Source organism: Sciurus vulgaris (assembly GCF_902686455.1).
Source record: "Sciurus vulgaris genome assembly, chromosome: 12".
In the NCBI taxonomy this organism is placed as follows: domain Eukaryota; kingdom Metazoa; phylum Chordata; class Mammalia; order Rodentia; family Sciuridae; genus Sciurus; species Sciurus vulgaris.
Genome location: NC_136473.1, coordinates 81734172 through 81754485, shown reverse-complemented (window position 1 = coordinate 81754485; position 20314 = coordinate 81734172). Strand labels below are relative to the sequence as shown.

Genomic DNA, 20314 nt, shown 5'->3' with positions numbered 1-20314 from the left:
ACCCACAAATTTTATGGGCTCTGTTTCTTACTAGCCATAGGACCTAGGACGTGTGAAACTTTACCTGTTTTAAATTTCAACTCTTGCTAGGCCGGGTGGCACACACCTGTAATCCCAGAAGCTCTGGAGGTTGAGACCAGAGGATCGCAAGTTCAAAGCTAGAATTAGCAATGGCAAGTTGCTAAGCAACTCAATGAGACCCTGTCTCTAAATAAAATACAAAATAGGGCTGGGGATGTGGTTCAGTGGCCAAGTGAAGTGCACCTGAATTCAATCCCCAGTACCAAAAAAAAAAAAATTTTCAACTCTCTTATAGGTAAAATATCTATCTCAGGATCAATATGAAGATGAAATGAGGTTGTACATGTATGTGTAAGGGCCCAGCAAAGGGGCCAGGGTATAGCTCAGTTGGTAGAGTGCTTGCTTCCCATGCACAAGGCCCTACGTTCAATCCCCAGTACCAAAAAAAAAAAAAAAAACAAAAAAAAAATGCTTGACATACATATTTAAGTGTTGAGCATATGGTAACTATAGTTTTAATAATGATATCTGATTATGTTCACAAAGAAAAATAAGGTTAGCCAGGTGCCGTGTCGCACGCCTGTAATCCCAATGACTCAGGAGGCTGAGATAGGAGGGCTTTGAGTTCAAAGCCAGCCTCAGCAACAGTAAGGTGCTAAGCAACTCAGTGAGACCTGTCTCTAAATAAAATACAAAATAGGGCTGGGGATGTGGCTCAGTGATCAAGTGCCCCTGAGTTCAATCCCCAATACCTGCCACCACCCCAGAATAGAAGAGTAAGATTTCTGCCTTGATTACCATAAATCTGAAAACTCCTCTAGAAATGTAAAATGCATGCCTTTCTGACAGAAACAAATGCCATGGATTATTACAAAAGGCAGCATATTAGAAATGCCTTTAACAGTGAGTACTTAACAAATACTGAGTTTCCAAAGTGCATATGTTCATAGAGAAATAGGGAAATAGATGTGAAGCAAGCTTGTAGAAAGATAACACATGAGTGAGCTAGACAACTGTATAAGGCTGGAGATGTAGCTCAGTTGGTAAAGTGCTTGCCTCACATGCAAAGGGCCCTGGGTTCAATCTTCAGCACCAAAAAAAAAAAAAAAAAAAAAGACAACATGTAGATGTTACAGACCTCAGGGGACCATGACCCAAGCTTCAGCATTTCTGATGTTGCATGATTAATACACAGATCTTGAGGGTTCATTTTTATCATTTGGTTGTCTTCTGAAGTTCCTGTTATTTAATATGGTGGTTTTCCAAAAAACTGTGAGTATCTTAGTAAAGATGAGGACTTTCATCTGGTAAAGGCAGGATGCATGTTTGTCCAGCAACGCAGAGGTTACGCTGGTTCGGCTTGACTGGGTGGGTGTAAGTAATAGCTAACGTTGAGTCAGATCCCAGCCTGCCTGATGATTAAGTGAACAGCAACTTCCCACAAAGCAGTCTCAGACTTTTACGTGGATTGCTTTGCTACAATGGAAATCTTGACAGTTGAATCTACATAAATTAAAAAATGTTCAATAACAAAGTGAAATGTGTCCTTAAATTCTCCTACCTTTTTATGACTGCTTCTTTTGAAATAATGATAATAAAAAATTTAAAAAAAGAAAGAAATAATGATATCCAGGCATTAGCTGAGGGATTCAATAAACTCCCCCAGTAACAAACTGATAAACCTCCCTGGTATCATGCTGAAGCTCTTTCAAGGTGTGTCAGGTTATAGTTTCCTATAGACAGGTAAAAAGGAAAAACTCTACTACCTCAATGGCCATGCCATCGTATATGATTAATATTTTTAGCTTGGAATTTAAAGGAGGACAGGGTATGAAAAAGAAGTTGCAGAAGTTATAAGAATGTAGACACCTAGCCAAAGTCATTGAGGTTGGAATTTTGAAGTAATTCTAGTAGGGTTTATAGAGGATGTTATCAGAAAGTTTATATAATCTGGAAAATGGCCTCATTTTTTATTTTACTTATTCCTTTCCCACCCGCCTGAGGTTATTTATTTTCCTCTATATTTAGTGAAAGGACAACAGATATTTTCCTATTTTCCTGTGACCCTGCATTTGACTTGTATTAGAGTAACTTGACTGCGTTCTCTCTAGGGATCTCTGGAGGGTGTGAATTCCTGAGAGAAGTGGTTGCATTGTAGTGGATTGGTCCCCCCACCTCCCTGAGTTATTTTTGAAATGGAAAACAAGTAGCCTAACTTGCAACATCCACTTCAATAACTGATTGGCTGTGGTGAATCCCTGGGTTTGGACGACATTCCCTTTATGTACACTACAAAATACCATCCTATCAAATCCCTTCCCTTCCTTCTGAATGCACGCCCGTGCCTTTTGCTCAAGGCTCTGGTTCTGATGAGGTTCTTCAGCCTCTCTCACCAACATGCTGCCATGCCCTCCGGTATGGTGGTGTGCAAACACGAAGACTCGGGAATTAGCCCCCATATTTTCTGCTTTTGTTTTAGGATTTGGAATTTGTGTTTGTTTCTCTTTTGCTGGCTTAATCCCTTTTGATGTTCCCTGCTTTGTTTTTCTTTGGTAGATCAAATGTGGACAGCATTAGGGTAATTATGGGCAGAAAAACTTGGGCTGCTCATGAGCCTTCTATTTGGAGTCAAGATGTAAACTTTTGACTGAATAAGAAGTCTCAGTGCATAGAAAGAGATGATCTCTCCTGGCGTGGGATGCCAAAGTAGAGGTTGGAAAGTGGACTTCTTATTTAACAGACTAAAAGGGAGAAAAGGCGATAATGGAAGTCCAGGGATTCTGGTAAATGTGAGAAGATTGAATGTGCTACAAAGAAGCCGAGAAAAGGGGAGCTATGTTTTCAAAGGGCTCTGCTGGCACTTGGTTTGGTTTGTGGTGGGAGCCCCATTCCTGAAGAGGCGCTCACAGGCTGGAGGTGTTTATTGCTAGATCAGCATTTCGCACCAGCAGTCTGGCCTGAAGCTTTTGGAGCTGCCAGAAGCTGCTGGGAGTTGCACAGAGTCTGAATGGAGGACCTGACTCCTGTCCCTCTCCCTTCTTTCCATACACACCTTGAGCTGACAGGGTGATTTGAGATCTGAAGATGAACGGCAACTTGTTCCTATCAAGCACTTTAACTTGTCACCTTTTGTGTAAGAGGAACACATGCAGGACACACACATTCTTTGTGATTTCTTCCAGCCTGTCTATGAAGCAGGATTTGTGTTTCTAACTAAAAAGGACTTTTACTTCTGTCAGCCCTACATAAATCATTCTAAAAGCTATAAATACATTTGAATCTCTTCCTACTTTAAGGCATTGTCTGCTTCCAGGACCAAGGGTTGCCAGTGAGGTGCAAGCAATGCTGTTTCTTTCTTTCCATCTTGTCTTTTCTTTCCCTGCCCCCCCCCCCCTTTCCCTTCCTGAGTCAAAACTGAGCCAGTCATACTGCTGGCAGAAAAATCTTGTTTTGACTTGTAAACCGAGCAGGTTAGCTCAGAAAGGCACTAAAAGAGGTATAAAAGTGGAAATCCAAGAGGTCACCTTTAGTCCAGAGTTACTGTTTCAGCCAGGACTTGTCAGTTGAGGAATTGTTATTTCTTTTCATTTTTAGAGGTCTTTTATTGGGTCTGGCCAACTTAGGCCTGCTGGGCCAACTCTAGTCCACTGCCTGTTTTTTATATGGCCCACAAGCTAAAAATGCTTTTTTTTTTTTAATTGAAAGAATAATGTTTTGTGACATATGAAAATTGTATGAAATTCAAATTTCAGGGTCTATAAATAAAGTTCTATTGGAACATAGCTGCATTCACTTGTTTACATATTAGTTATGGCTATTTTCATGCTGCATAAAGTTGAGTAATTGTGACAGAGACCCTATGGCCTGCAAAACCTGAAATATTTACCATCTGGTCCTACATATTAAAAAATCACAATCTCTGCTCTAAGCCCTTAACCTGGACCTTTCCTTCTTTTCAGAGCATTATCAATTACCTCTTATTTCCTCATTGGTTTGGAAGAGAGACAGAAATGCAAACACTGTGGTATCATTTTCTTTCCATTAGCCAGAGGGTTGGAATTGTGCAGTAGACTGCTAAGGAAGCATCCCAGGAAGAAAGTGGGTGAGATATGGTGGAGGAGCAAGAAGTAGCTCATGAAGTTTTAGATCAAGTACTATTTTCATCCCTTTCCAAAAATCTATAAAATGGGGCATCTATATTGTTTTAGAAAGAGAAGGAAGCCAGGTGTGGTGGTGTAGGCCTGTAATCCCAGCAACTCAGGAGGCTGGGGCAAGAGGATCTAAAGTTCAAAGCCAGACTCAGCAATTTAGTGAGGCCCTTAGCAACTTAGCAAGACCCTGTCTCTAAATAAAAAGGATGTGGTTCAGTGGTTTATAAGCACCCCCCCCCAAAAAAAAGAAAGAAAAAAAGAAAGGAAAAAGAAGGATATGTTGGTTCCAAAGAGTACTGAAAAGTTTTCAAGATGCTTTTTTGACCAAGAACCAAAATAATTTTCCCTGATGTTCAGCTTTTTAAACATTTTGATTAGTAATCATTGAGTTACCTTTTTACACTTGGGAAACTGAGGCTAAGACAAGTATACTAATTCAACTCTAGTGATAAAAAATATGGAAATTGGACATGGTAGCACATGCCTGAAATCCCAGGGACTCAGGAGGCTGAGCCAGGAGGATCACAAGTTTAAGGCCAATCTCAACAACCAAGCAAGGCCCTAAGCAACTTAGTAAGATCCTGTCTCAAAAATTAAAAAAAAAAAAAAAAAAAAAAAAATTTTTTTTTTTTTTAAAGGACTGAAAGAATGTAGCTCTGGGTTCAATTCTCAGTACCAAAAAAGCAAGAAAAAAGAATAGTAGAGATAGAAGCACAGTTTCAATAATCCAGAGTCTGCACCAAAGGGTTGCTTTTTATCCCTTGAGGGTGAATTTGATGGCATCCCTGAGAATTTTTCCCATTTCTTGAGAGAGCTTCTCAGTTATCTTATAGTCTTCGAAGAATTCCAATTTCCTGGCTTAGGAACATCTAAACAAGAGAAGAAGGTGCCTTGATTTTTCATTCCTGCCCCTGTGAAAGAAGTAGAGGAGGGGAAAGGTCTGGGGCAGGCAAACAGGGAAATCTCTGAAACGAGAGAAAACTCAAACAAATTGTGGCCAGCAGAGTCAGCATTCCGCACCCACAGTTGGTCCTAATTAAGGAGTCTCCCGTTAAACAGCTCAACTTTCTGCTCTTTATTCTTTTCTCTGCCAGCTGACATGGCAAAGCTTTAGCCCACATCTCGGAAACAGCCTCTCATGTCTTCCCCCTAGATTCTCACTTCTCTGTCTCTCCCCCACTACCCTGCAATTACCCTTTCCCACATTAAGATCCCAATAAAATATATTGATACCTCTAATCCAATTACATCCATTTCGTTCCAGAAAGTGCTATCCAAGCTGTTTGCTGAATAATTATGGATCATGTCATTAGGGGAGCACACATAGAACCTGATTTCATCATAAAAAGATGGAATTTCTCTGGGATTATTTTGCTGCCAAGTCAAAGCAGCAATGATAATTCCTTCCACTTTGCTCGACTCCTTGGCCTTCTTAATCCATAGCTTCTACTGTGTCTAGTTGATGGAATTGGGCATGTTATTTCACCTGTGGTATCAGGATCAAAAACCTGTTGTTAACAAATCTCTGGATGGAAACTAGTCTGAATTGGGAAGGTGTTCAATGTCCAGTGTGACCCAGTGGGGGTATTAGTGTGCAAATAAATAGGCTAATTTTCATTATTTAATGATTATGGTAGTCTGCTTGGATTCCATAACAAAATACTACAGGCCAGGTGACTTGAACAACAAAAATTTATTTTGTTAAACAGTTCAGGAAACTGGAAGTCCAAGATCAAGGTGCCATCAGGGTTGATTTCTGGTGAGGCCTTTCTTTCTCCCTTGTAGGAAAGCTGACTTCACACTGTGTCCTTACATGGCCCTTTCTCTGGCTTGCACTGAGAGAGCTCACTGGCATCTCTTCCTCTTCTTCTAAGGACACCATTCCTATCAGATCAGGGCCCCACCCTTATGACCTCACTTAATGGTAACTACTCCCCTAAAGGACTTACCTCCAAATGCTAGAGAGTCATTGGGATTTAGGGCTCTAGCCTCTCAATTTGGGGGCCACATAATTCAGTCCATAAGAGTGATCTAAGTTTGGGCTGGACTGTAGCTCAGTGGTAGGGTATATGCTTAGCAGACACCAGGCCCTGATTTCTATTCCCAGTGCTGGAGTCAACAAGGTAGTGCTGGAGGTAGGGTGCTAACAGGGCAGGATGATAATATGGAAGAAAATGTTCAGAGTCATAGACATTTCAGAATCTGAAAGTAGCATCAGATACCATAAACTGGAACATGCACAGGATTTTCTATATAACTTGAAAGGCATCCAGTTCTCCAGACCTGTCATGTACCCTATGCTAGTAGGCTGATTTTCTACAAACGTGCTGCCACTGGTAAGATGGCATCTGTCCAGAACAGGTAAAGAAACTTATGACTTCATTTTGATGGGATAGAATTCTACCTAAGACTGGGCCTATGGTCCTGCTGGCACCACTAAAAATTGTTGGGCCTTATAGGAAAGAAGAGTGAGTCAAGTGGGCATGCTGAGGTGGTTAGGACTTTGGTAAGGAAGAGTTGAACTAAAGCTGGGACCAAGCAGACGGAAGTTTCCTCACTTTTTTGTTACATGGAGCATCATCCGAAATGACAGTAGAAGTGCTCTACATGGACACAGGGTGGCTTTTTAGGTTCATGGTGTTTAGTTACACTGCCTCCTTTCTAAATGCTACAGGGAACTTTGGTAGTCACTGCAGAAATTATAGATGAGTGACTTCAAAGAAAAAGGCAACAGTGGAAATCTCCTGAGTCCAGAACTGAGCAGAGTGACCGTGGATGTTGGGGCACATTTCTCTTCAGCTGGGTTTGAACCTCAGGATGTTTCCAGAATTTGTGGAGTTAATCATTGTCATCTGCCCTTTTGGGTCTGAGTGAAAATTCATCCCTAGATGTTGTGACAGGTACCTACAGTGGTAGGACCCCAAATTGTGATTACTGTTAACTGATTTTTCAGTAGTGCCAGTAGTACCATGTAATTAGTCTGCAGGATTTGAATCTGAATTCGAGGATGTTGGACCCATTGTCTGTTCATGAAGTTAATCTCTGTATTTGAGTGTTGAACAAATTGATCAGATAGTTCTATGACTCAAATTGGAGCTTAGGAAGTATCTTTAAGAAGTTCCTTGAAAACACTTGTTTTCTTGAAGGACTGCAGTAGTATGGGCTTACTGACAATATACCGAGGGCCAAATAAATTTTTCTAATTATACATAAGCTCTGATTTCATAGCAGACTCTGGTTACCTTGTTCTTTAGAGTCCCTTCTTCTTGGTGATCTTCACCCTTGCTTAAGACTTGGCAAACTCTTAGCTCAAAGAAATTTATGTTGGCGTCTTCTCTGGTCCACCCTCTCTTCCTCTAAACTTCTCACTGTGCATTTCATCCCTTCCTCCCCTCGCCTGACTCTGTTGGCCAGATCAAACTGCTAACTATGCTGCCGCCAAACCACAGACATGTAATGAAGCAGACACTCTACTCCCCTGTGCTCTGGGAGTTCTCTGAGGCCACATGGGGGTGGGCAGCAAGTGAGGTTACTGACTTTAAGAACTTTGGCAGTTTCTCTGGAGGGTCTTGATGCATTCTCAAAACTGAGCATCACAAAATTGTCCAATTTCACTCTCATTCTTCCATTACCTTTTAAAATCACTTATCCTTTTTAAACTCCCGAATGCTTTCTGAAAACTGTGGCTAATAATTCAATGAATGCATGTAACAATTCTGTCACATTTGGTGCCATAAGAGGATCAGATGAGTTCAACTCCAGACCGTAAACTTCTCAGGTCATGGATCAAGTGTAACTATTGTAGTAGCCAGTGAACTTCAGCTCTTCAAAGCTGACATTGTATTGACCAAGTTTCCTGTTTAGGTCAGTGCTGTCCCATAGAAATGCAATGCAAGCCACATATGTAATTTTCAATTTTCTAGTAGAAACCTTTAAAAAAGTAAGACAAGTAAATTAATTTTAACATTGTCTCATTTAGCCCAATTTATCTAAAATATTAGTTTTTAATATTTAATGAATATGGAAAGTATTAATAAGATATTTTACATTCTCCTTTTCCTACTAAGTCTGTGAAATCTTGCTGCAATCTCAGTTGGGACTAGTCACATTTCAAGTACTCAGTAGCCAAATATGACTTGTGGCCACAGTGTTAACACATATCCAGGTCATCACCTTATTTTAAAAGAAGAACAAGGAGCCAGGCATGGTGGCATACACCTGTAATAGCAGGGGCTCAGGAGGCTGAGGCAGGAGGATTGCAAGTTTGAGGCCTACCTCAGCAACTTAGCAAGACCCTGTCTCAAAATAAAAAGTAAGAAGGGCTGGGGATGTAGCTCAGTGTTTAAGTACCCCTGAGTTAATTCCATAAATAACCAAAACCAAAACAAACAAACAAAAAAACCCCACAAGGGAGTCTTACTTGCTTCAGGAACCAGAGATGGAACATTACTAGTTTTTTCACTGGGAACACACATCTCCATGACTGAGTGACACTAAGGGACACAGGCACACTGCATTGCAACCAAGTGGCTCACCTCCAAGAGTGGGCCTGAAGACCATATAGAGGATACATGAAGAGTGGAGTATATTTGACCTTGGACTGAGGAGAGTCCCAGATATTTTTCCTTGTTCATATGTACCAAACTAGGCTTAGGTTGTCATTTCTGTCATTTGTCTCAGATTTTAGAACTCAGTCTCTTTCTATTGAGTTAGGAATCCATCACTGTAGCTGGGCATAGTGGCACATGCCTGTAATCCCAGCAGCCCAGGAGGCTGAGGCAGAAGGACCACAAGTTCAAGGCCAGCCTCAGCAACTTAGTGAAGTCCTAAGCCACTCAGTGAGACCCTGTCTCAAAATAAAAAATTAAAAGGTGTGGGTGCTGGGGATGTGGTTCAGTGGTTAATTGCCCCTGGGTTCAGTCTCTAGTACTAAAAAAAAAAAAAAAAAAAAAAGAATCCATCACTATGCTGCTTTTGCCGCAAATAAATGCTGAGGCGTAAAAAAGACATGAAAAGCATCTGGGTTGGTGTTAGGGTTAGAGTTAGGGTTAGGGAGGGGGGCAAGTATGGAGGAAGAAAGTACTGTATAGAGGGTAAAGAGGGATGGGAGGGGTGGGGGGAAGGGGAAAAAAATAACAGAATGAATCAAACAACATTATTGTATGTGGATTTATGATTACACAAATGGTATGCCTTTGCGCCATGTACAAACAGAGAGGCAACATGTATCCCATTTGTTTACAATAAAATAAAAAAAAAAGACATGAAAATAAACAACATATTTGATTTTGAACATTTTGACCTACAAGACTAGCATTGTATATGGTTTAATCTATTCCATCCATCAAACATGGCAAGAGTATTCTTTTTTTTTAAATTTTTTAAGTTGTAGATGAACTCAATACCTTTATTTTATTTTTTTCATTTTATGTGGTGCTGAGGATCAAACTCAGTGCCTCACACATACAAGGCAAGCGCTCTACCACTGAGCCATGATCTCAGCCCAAGAGTATTCTTTTTTTTTAATTTTTTTAATTTTTTTTTTAGTTGTCAGTGGGCCTTTATTTATTTATTTATTTATTTATTTATTTATTTATTTATTTATTTATTTATATGTGGTGCCGAGGATCAAACCCAGGGCCTCACACATGCCAGGCAAGCGCTCTGCCCCTGAGCCACAACGCCCGCCCCCAAGAGTATTCTTGAAGTAGTGAATAAGGAAGGCTGTATTTTAACTTTAACCTGCTGTAGTTCCAAGAAGGTTATGGAAATTAAAAAAAAAAAAAATTATTTGTTCCTTTTAGTTATACGTGACAGTAGAATGTATTATGACATATTATACATACATAGAGTGTAACTCCCCATTTTTGTGATTGTATACGATGTGGAGTTACACTGGTCGCATATTCATATATGAACATAGGAAAGTTATGCCTGATTCATTCTACTTTCTTTCCCATTTCCGTCCCCCCAGGTTATGGAAATTTTCAAGAGCAGAGCAAGTATCAGAATGTATGTCAGGTGCAGTGGCACTTGCGTATAATCCCAGCGGTCCAGGAGACTGAGGCAGGAGGATCATAGGTTCTAAGCCAGCCTCAGCAATTTAGTGAGCTCCTAAGCAACTTAGTGAGACACTGTCTCAAAATTAAAAAAAAAAAAAAAATCAAAAAGTGCTGAGGATGTGACTCAGTGTTAAAGCAACCCTGGGTTATATCCCCAGTACCCCACCCCTGCAATGTATTCTGGCCTGAAGAAGTATATGCACTGAAGTCAGCCTAGTCCACCTCTAGCCAGTAAGGTTAGCCTCCCCAAGGGGACAGATTGAGTTTTACTCTATGCACATCATTAAACTTGGCCATCCCCACATCTAGCTTTATGGACATTTTGCCTTGTCCCCTTAAAGTACCAAGAATAGTGAATTCCAGGGCAGATGTCATGAGATACCCCTAGCTACAGAACCACTCAAATGACAGCCTTATCTACAACACACCCATTATGAAAATGTTTCTTTTACTTTGATCCTCAGACATCCTGACTCTTGAAGCAACCTAGAGCCAGACTTCTCAGATTTGCTAGCCTCCTATACATCTGGGCTCTCAGGTGCTCTCAGCCTCTGATTCACACTTTGTCATTATTGCCTATTTAACTGCCTACCCCAGGCCACCATCCATTGACTCCAGCAAATGAGAAAATATCAAGAGTTGTGGTGATTGGCGATCTTTTACCTATCTGCTCCATCCGATGTTTGTATATTTGTACATACCTTGCTGGTACAGGGATGAAGACTGAAAAACCCTTCAACTCCAACTCTGCCTTCTTTTCTTGATTGGCTTGGGGATTTGCTTCCTGAAGTTGGGTACAGCATGTGGTCAAATAGCTTCCAACTTTCTAGGCACCTATTTCAGTTTGGATAGTAAGGCTAGCTCTTCTCTTTCCTGGAGAGGAAAGAAAGAAGTCCAAGGTAGGTCTGGAGACAGAACAGTAGGTTTCCAATTCCACAGACTCTATAGAAGTAAAAAATAATTCCAAGAAAACAACAATAGCTCCCTTCTACCACACCTCACCCCGGTGCTGGGTGCCGGGGATGGATCCAGGGCTTCATGCCTGTTAGGCAAGTGCTCTACCACTGAGCTACATTCCCAGCCCCAAAGCAGTTTTTATAACTGGCTTATTATATTGTGGATATTTCTCTTAGAGCTGGTTCCATCTATACCACTCTTATTCATTAAGCAGTAAATAATTTGAGAAACTTGGTTACTGATTCATGAGGCATATTTATTGTGGAAAGGAGAACCAATTCAGTGTTCAAGTCTGACTTTGGAGAATTATACTGTGACAGAGAGGCAGTGAGGATTTTTTCCTGTGTAGTCACAAGCTCGTCCACCCTTCTAGTGAGTTAGTCCACACCCTTGGCCCTCTTACTGCCCTCAGGTTCCCTTGGCCATTCCATTTCCGTGGAATAGCGGGCCCAAAATGTGGGGAGTAGACGGTATGAGAGAGATCTAGGAGGGGTGGCCAATCCTAGCCAAAAGCTATGTTAGTGTTGGTGCTTTTCCCAGAGGGGAGGAGTGTTCCCTGCCCCCGTGCATTGCCACGTGTCTACACAGATACAAACAGGGCAGTGTTCAGTTGAGCTGGCCTCTTCACAGTCCTTTTTTTCATCCTACAGAAATGGGTGCACCAGAGTGTCCTAAGGAACTGTGGTATCAATGGTAGGAAATGGGCAAGAAAACAAGAAGGGTAATCAGTTGCCATTCTTACAGCCCCAGATGAGTGTCACAGTACACTGCCATTCTTACTGTAACAACAGGAATAAAAAACAAATATTATAACTTTGTGTCTGTGTGTGTGTGTGCATGTGCGTGTGCGTATGTGTGTATGGATACAAAACACCCTATTGAAGTAAATTCCGGAAGGAGGTGAGATGTTCCTGGGACAGAAGGAATGCATAACTGTTTTCATCTTAGGGGTATGGCAGAAGAAGCAAACTACCATAGAGGATAGAGAAGAGATGAACTTTACATAAACTTTGGAAGGCTACCAAGGCTGACTATAGGGAGCATTAATCCGAGCAAATGTATGCCCACTCACCCCTAAATCTTTCCCATGCAGCCTTTCCCCAGTACACTTTAGTCCACTGTAGCAGTGAGCTGAAGACTAAAGGTGGAGAACTGAGAAAGACCCGCCCTCACCCAGCTTGCCCAGGGCCTTCGTGGAGTGCGCAGCAACTGCACGGTGCAATAAGATCTGAGTGAAAAACCTTCCAAAGCACAAGGGCCCTTCATTGAATGCATGGAAGTGGCCCATCAAGAGCAAAGAGAACTCCACAGCAGGACCAAAGCTGGTGGCCGAGCTGTATGTCAGAGAGAAGAAGAGATCTCTGGAGTCTCACTGTCCTCAGATCCCAAGTCCTGCTGAAAGGACAATCCTGATTTTACCCTCAAAAACCATTAAAACCAATGGAGAACTGACTTTAACCAAGGCTGCAGCAAAACCCAGACCTAGTTCTGCTATGGGCTAGACTGACTCAGCTCTCGAGCATGATGGAGGAAGTGATACATCCTATTCTAGTTCTATGTGTTGCCATATAATAAAACATTATAGAACTTGGGAAGAAGCAGAAGCATATGACTGAGGGGAAAAATAGTCGATAGAAGCAGACCTATAGATGACCCAGATGTTAAAGTTAGCAGATGAGGGTTACAATATACTTTTTACAAATGTCTTTAAGTACCTTGTGGAAAAGGCAAAATCCGTTCTTGAATAGATGAGGAATTTCAGCAGAACACTGAAAGTTCTAAAAAGATAATGTTTATAAATTCCCCCTGAAGCAAGGATTATCTAGAAACAAATTACTAGTCATTCTTGGGAAATGCATAAATAGCAGTTCCAAAGTCATAACCCCTTCCCTGAGGTTATACATTCCTCCTTTCATATAAACCAGGAATTCTAGCCCTCAAGTGAGTGCCCCACTATGTACAAGATGTATGAGGAGTAGAGATGCATGAAACTCAATCACAACCCTAAAGGAATTAGTCTAGTGAAGAGGTATGGACATTAACTATTTCAAGATAAACATCTAGAAACACGAGTGAGTGAGATTTCTTAGTGCAAGAAGGATCATGGAAAGCCTCATGGAAGACTTGGTATTTGATCTAGACTTGAGGAAAGGTAAAATGCCTCTGTAAGATAGATAGGACTCCTGCCATTGATGTCAGATCCCTGTGGTGATGCTGGAGCTCCAGAATCTTCAGCAGCACACAGATGATTGCACAGTGATGTGACGCAGAACTGACCCCTCCTGCAGTCCTGTATTTCTAAAAGGAGACCAGAGAGTTGGTCACCTAACAGGAATCCCAGGGAACATCAGAAGTAAGAGAGGGATGAAAGTGGAGTAAAGCAGATATGCATTGTATTTATCAGTATTCTAACAAGGCAAAATCATATTTCTGAATTTTGCTGGAGAACTAAATCACTCCTTCCTCTGTATCCCCTTATGTATGTAGTCTGTATCTCTGTTATAGAATTTATTTCATTTATACACCTTTCTCCATCTTTGTGTTATAAACTCATTCCGAACAACCACTCATATCTGAATGACCATAGCAACTGGCACTGTGCCTTATAAATAAATATTAGGAGCTCAATGGATGTCTGCCCAACTGAAATAAAATTTAACCCCGATAGAGTTATTAGAACTCCCAGGTTGTCAACTTCTGTGCTCTTATTTACTATACTATGTTAATGATGACTCATGAGTATCTTGATAAACGATCTATAGAATGTTGATTTTATTGTATCTACATTGAGGAGCTAATGAAGGTTTTGCTTCTTTTTTTTTTTTAAGTACTAAAGATGAACCCAGGCATGTTCTACCACTGTACTTCATCCCCAACCATTTTTATTTTATTTTGAGACAGGGTCTCACTAAATTGCCGAGGCTGGCCTTATACTTGAAATCCTCCTGCTCAACCTTCCAAGTTGCTGGGACTGTAGGTGTGCTCATTGTGCCTGCCTAGGCTTCTGACAATATTTGGTGTATGTTGGAGGGAAGGAGAACCAAGAGCAGGACCAATAAGAAGGCTTTCACAGCAGTTCAAGTGAGAGGATAAGGCTCTGAACCAGAACAAAGATGAGGAAATGAAAGGGAAGGTGTAGGTTTGAGACACAAGTGGTAACACAGTGAAAATTCTTGATGAGGAGGGTAAAGGAAAAGAAGTTGATGACATACCTAAGTTCCTCATAGAGCAACAGGAAGGAAAAAGGGATGCTTTTAGTGGAAATAGGAAATGAGAAGTATAAATTTTAGAGGGTGGATTGAGTATGGATATGAAGAGAATGGTAAATGGGAAAATAAATATCCTGTAGAGAAGATTCTTTGATTTACCTCTGAAACCTGTTGCAGCACTCTAGAATCACCTACCGACAGGGCCTTCATTTTCATTGTCCGGTTTATATCTGACCTAACCTCTCTTGTGCTTATTCAGACTCATTTCTTCTTCTATCCTGAGGGCAGATAAAAGTGATAAACCTTCATTGTTCTTCTATAAAGTCTCCCAGAATGAAAACTTTTACCCCGTTTCTCATACATCATTGCCCACTATTGATTATTTGGATTTATGAAGAGAATTGATTATAAAAGAATATTAAGATCTCTGATATCCCCACCATTTCCACGTCCTAGGTTTAGGTCTAGTTTCTTATTACCCAATTCTCTTGTCCCTCCATAAAGCTGATCCCTGTCTTCCTGCTCCTCCTCCTCTTCTTCTTTTTCTTTTTTTGGTGCCATTTGGAAGCTGCCTTTTTTTCTCACTGGTGACTTGAATGGTTAGGCATTTGCTCTGTAGTGCTCTGGTTCATTAACTAACAAACTGTGCAAACCTTTCTAAAGACTTTCTGTTCTTATACCTTAAGTTGTCATATCTTTCAATATGTACAGTTGTGATTTTTTGGGGGGGTGGGGCGGGAAGACAGGTTCTTGCTAACTTGCTTCGGGCCTTGCTAAATGACTGAGGCTGACCTTAAATTTGTGATCATCCTGCCTCACCTCCTGTGTCACTGGAATTACGGGTGTGCACTACCATACCTGGCTGCATAGCTCAATTTTGTATTTTTTTTTAAAAATCATCTAGATGTTTCCTTCTGCTCTACCTGATTTGATGATGGAACTTTCTGTCTGATGTCTACTTGAAGGCTACCCACCAGGATATCTTATCCAAAGAAAGCAAACTTTTTTTTTTTTTTTTTTTTTTTGCGGTGCTGGGGATTGAACCCAGGGCCTTGTGCTTGCGAGGCAGGCACTCTACCAACTGAGCCCCACAAACTTTCTTAAATGTCATTTAAGAGCATTTTGCTGCTGATATATTAACATAGTTAATATGTTAACTTAACTATTTCATATATTTAACAACTACCACAAAAGTAAAGTGACAATAAGGACTTTTTCCTTAAGTCATAAAACCTCAAGGACAAAGTATAGAAGGAAGAGATAATAGCATTGAAATTTTGGGGTGCTGAAAATCAGAATGGCAAGTGGGAACCGGCCTATCAAACTCAAAACTGAACCCTGAGCCAGCAGTCAGGGAAGTCAGCAGCAACTCCACCTGCATCCTATAGGGTCTTCAAAAAGCTTGATAATTGGTGGCATCAGGTACCTTTAGTAGAGACACCAGATTAGTAGAGGTGGAGATAAAACTAGAAACAAGAGGACTGGATGAAAATATGTGTAAGAAACAGACTCTAGGATCCTCTCCTTCATAGCTCCCAGAGAAACAACTGTCCTTTCCCTTCATTGACAGAAGACTGGTCTTGTTCTCTGAAGAATGTAAAGCAGGTGGTCTCTGGAATGTTGACTCCTAATGGCTAGCCCACATGAGGACATAGAGTTTGAACAAAACCAAGGGTGAATAAATGCAACTTTGCATATTGAATGGTGAACCCTCCAGGATCCTTCTCCAACTCAGGTCTCAGAACACTAGTCTTACAGCCTTCAATCTGGAGTTTGCAAGATTCCTCTCTGGGAAATCTGACCAGCCCAAGAGAAAAACACTTAAATGAACTAACCCAATCACAACTCCCTATCCAGAGCCGTAATTAGCAAGTCCTACCCTATGTGCACAGGACTTTCAAATAATGTAGCGTCCCTGTCATATGTATGTGCAAACAACCAAGGATCGTCAGACATAGGAGAAGGTCTAAAATGTGAAAGTCTCACCAATACAACAGAAAAAAGCAACTTGGAACCAGAAACTGTGCAAAGAGATCATAAACCTTCTTTTCCAAAAAAGAATGAATGTTTCTGTGAGTTGAGAGAAGAGATTGTTTTGTTTTGTTCACAGCATTGAGAATTGAACCTAGGACTTCATGCATGCTAACAGTCTACCACTGAGCTATATCCCAGTCTTTTTTTTTTTTTTTGTAAGCCCCTATCTCAAGGGGATGGGGTTGACTGGGGATGTAGCTCTGTGGTAGAGTTCTTACCTGGCATGTGCAAGTCCCTGACTTCAGTCACATACTTGGGGCAGGGATGGGGGGAATGGATGATATGCTACTTAAAAAATAAAGAAGTCTTGGAATTTAAAAAAAAAAAAAAAAAAAACATATAACAGAAACGAAAAACTTTAGAGGAAAGGGGAGATAAAAATTTAGGTCATTGCCAAAAAAGTTCTGGGATGCAAGAGAAAAGTAAGGAACTCAGGTGTTAGCCTTAAAATCTGTCATTTTGAATGATAGACATTCTTGAAGAGAGAACTGGAAAATGAAAAGGAAAACATCATTAAAAATAATTGAGTGTCCCCCACCCATCTGTAATCTCAGCAACTCAGGAGGCTGAGGCAGGAGGATGACAAGTTTGAGACCAACCTGGGAAACAAGACTCTGTCTTTATATAAAAAATAAAAAGGGCTGGGGATGTAGCTCAGTGGTAGAGTGCTCCTGGTTCAACCCACTGTTCAAAAACAAATTTTTTTTTTTTGAGAAAATTTCCCATTACTGAAGGTCATGCACTTTTGGATTCAGAGTCAAGTCGGGCACCAACTCAAGGCATGTTATTGATAATATTTCAGAACACCAAGAAGCTAAAAGTTCATAGTGGAAAGAAAGAAGTGGTCACATATTAAGGATAAGGATAAGGGATCAAATTGGCAATGTAGAAGCTAGACAATGGAACAATGCCTTTAAATTCTAAAAAGAAAATTATTTTCATCTTGGAATTCTATGTCTAGGCAAAATCCCACATGTAAAGACAGAATAAAGGCATTTTACAATATGTAAGACCTTACAAAGTTTACTTCCAAAGCTTCCTTTTCCAGGAAGAGATACTTCGTGAAAACAAAGCAATAAAGCAGTAAAGAGGAAGACCAGTTTAAGTCAAGAAGGGGACTGTCCAGGTGGATGAAGCATGGCCCTTACTGTTGGCTACTTAGCATAGCCAGAGATCAAACAGCCAGCAGACAGAGAGATGCATAGGATATTTTTGAAGGAGGCACAAGAAAATCAACAATGGTTATCTTTGGAAAGTAAAGATGGGAAGGCAGAGAAAGGGCATTTTCCTCTTTCCTTTACATGTATTACTTTTTGTTCCCCTTTTTTTTTTTTTTGAGAAAGGAAAAATGCTCCCTCCAGTAGAGCATCTCCAGTGGAGATATTTAATCCTTAGATAATGACAACAGAATTTTTCTTTTGTTCAGAAACTGGGAAGAAATTTTGCTAGGATATTTTTAAACCCTCTAGCCAATCTCTCCCGATAATTTTCGGCTTACATTTTCTTTGTAGGAGAAAAGCTAGGGAGGATCGTCTTTTGGACAAGAAGAGCCTGAACTCTCTCCTAGAAGACACTCTGCCTCCTCGGCTTCAGCGTTAGGCTTGCCATCACGTAGGGCAGGGGAAGGTTTCTTCTGGGCTTCAGGACTGCAGCCGTCCTCTTTTTGGAAGAGCCCTTCCGTAAAAAGCTTTCTCTGCTCCAAGGCCTTGATTACCAATAATTAATCTCAGATGAAAGATTCAGTGCTACAGGCTTCCTCTGTCTCTGACCTAAGAGAACAGGCTGTGAATGGTTTGTTTGTTTGCATGCCAGAGATCTTATCTGGACCCAGAAGAGCTGATAGGGTCATAAAATCAGCATTGATCTTTTCACAGGATCGTTTCTCTACAAAATGGGGGGTGCACTGAGCCCAGGACAAAAGGGAGATATATGTCATGAGGGGGTGGCTGTCATTTAATAATGGCTATATTTTATAGTAATAAAACTTGGATAGCTCTCTAGTGCATCCTAACCCCCATGCTTTCTTTGCTCCTTCTCAACATATTTGCATAAATCACTGCAAAGCAACTAAGCCAGCTAGGTCCAAACCACCCACTTGCCTATTCCCAGCACATGAATTAGAGGAAGGCCAGCTGAAATCTGGGCCAGGCACTTAGATGACTTGTATGTCTGATTTTTGTTCCATGTTTTGAAACTCAAAATAAATCAAAAAGGAAAAAAAATGTTCCAAATACCAGCTAATTCACACACAAAAACATCTCCATCCTCTTTAGTCCTGACACACACACAAGGCTGATAAACAGACCTGCTCTGAACACAGATACAAGTATTTAGAGACTAATTCCTATAATCACAAACAGATACTTATGTGTAGCAGGCTCTTGGAACTCCTGTGTGCAATATTAGATTCTAAAACTGGAGTGAAGGCTGAAGAACATTTTAGTGTCCAGGGAAATTGTGAAAGACCTGGAAAATAAGGTCTTTGAGGGGAGGTTCTAGGAGACAGATTTGGGCTAGAAATAGTGAGTGATCAAAAGAAAAAAAGAAAAGAAAAAGAAATATATGAATAGCAAAATAGGACAGAACTAAAATAAAGTGGTTTCCATGACAGAAGAAGCTATTTGATTAGATCTTAATGATAAACTTTCTGCTGGGTGTGGTGGGGAATCCTGTAATCCCAGTGACTTGAGAGACTGGGGCCGGAGGATCACACGTTTGAGGCTAACCTCAACAACTCTGTCTCAAAATAAAAGATAAAAATGGCTGGGGATGTAGCTCAGTAGTAAAACATCCCTGGGTTCAATAGCCAGTACCAAAAAAGAAAGGAATAAACTTTCTGACTGGTGAAACTTGTTAAACCCAAAAATTGAACAGCCCCAAGCTACAAAGCTATAGAGGCTGAGGTAAGTTCACTTGGTACTTGGCCAGGTTCCTTAAATACAGATATTTATAGATACAGATATTGAACAACAGTCTCTCCTTGATATCGCAAACTTGATATTCCAGGAAGCTGGCAAAGAAATGAAACCATTCAGCAGGAGTCAGTCACCTCTGATGGCCATAGCATCTTGAGTTTAACTCATTTACCAAAAGAGCAACCCATTCTGTTTAGAAGCAGCACCTGTTCCCAGGATGAGGTTAACTCTATAAACAGGGGCACGATGAGAAATGATAGTCTGAGAGTCCTTAAAAAAAAGAAAGAAAAGAAATCTTTTCCTGGGCCTTATCACCACATAGGGAAATTTTTAGCAAGGTGATAGAGGTAAGGAGGTACTGGGAGAACACATCTAAAAATGAACAAAGATACAGTAATTATAAGAATGGAAGCTGTTTACAGGGAGAGGAAATTGGTTTGTATAATTAAATGGATCCAAAAATTACCTTGTCTTTATAATATAACTTCCTGTAAAGGAGATATAACATCTTTTCTTGCCAGATAAAGACAAAGTCTCTTACTTGTAGAGAAGAATATCACCAAATTACAAGGGGGCTGAAGTCACACTTCAAATTACTGGCAAAGTCAGGACAAATCCCCAAGCCTTTTCCTTTGAAAAATGGTATAAAGCCATTCTTCGACTAATATGAAACATTTATTCCAGCCTCGGCTTCTGCTTTAGCTGCTGATCTTTCTCTCTCCCATCCTGCAGCTGGGATGAAAGCAGCTCCATCAGCAGTGGGCTCAGTGATGCCTCCGACAACCTCAGCTCAGAAGAGTTCAATGCCAGCTCCTCACTCAACTCCCTCCCAACTACTCCCACGGCTTCTCGCAGGAACTCCACAATAGTGGTATGTGAGTTTGCAAACACCTGGGCCACCACTTCGAGATGAACCCAGCTGGGCAGTGCCTGAGTGTGCATTCACCCAGTCATACCCACTCCGT

At 40.8% G+C, this 20314-nt stretch overlaps 1 protein-coding gene across 10 annotated transcripts in view; it reads left to right on the top strand.

Moving 5' to 3' along the window:
- The window catches only part of NAV1 (neuron navigator 1), a 254821-nt gene that overhangs the window by 196215 nt on the left and 38292 nt on the right, over nt 1-20314 (top strand). For all 10 annotated transcript variants that reach the window (XM_079106005.1, XM_079106004.1, XM_079106000.1 and 7 more), the window contains one exon: nt 20082-20220. In XM_079106005.1, coding sequence (XP_078962131.1) covers nt 20082-20220 — 139 coding nt within the window. The remainder of the gene's footprint in view (nt 1-20081; nt 20221-20314) is intronic.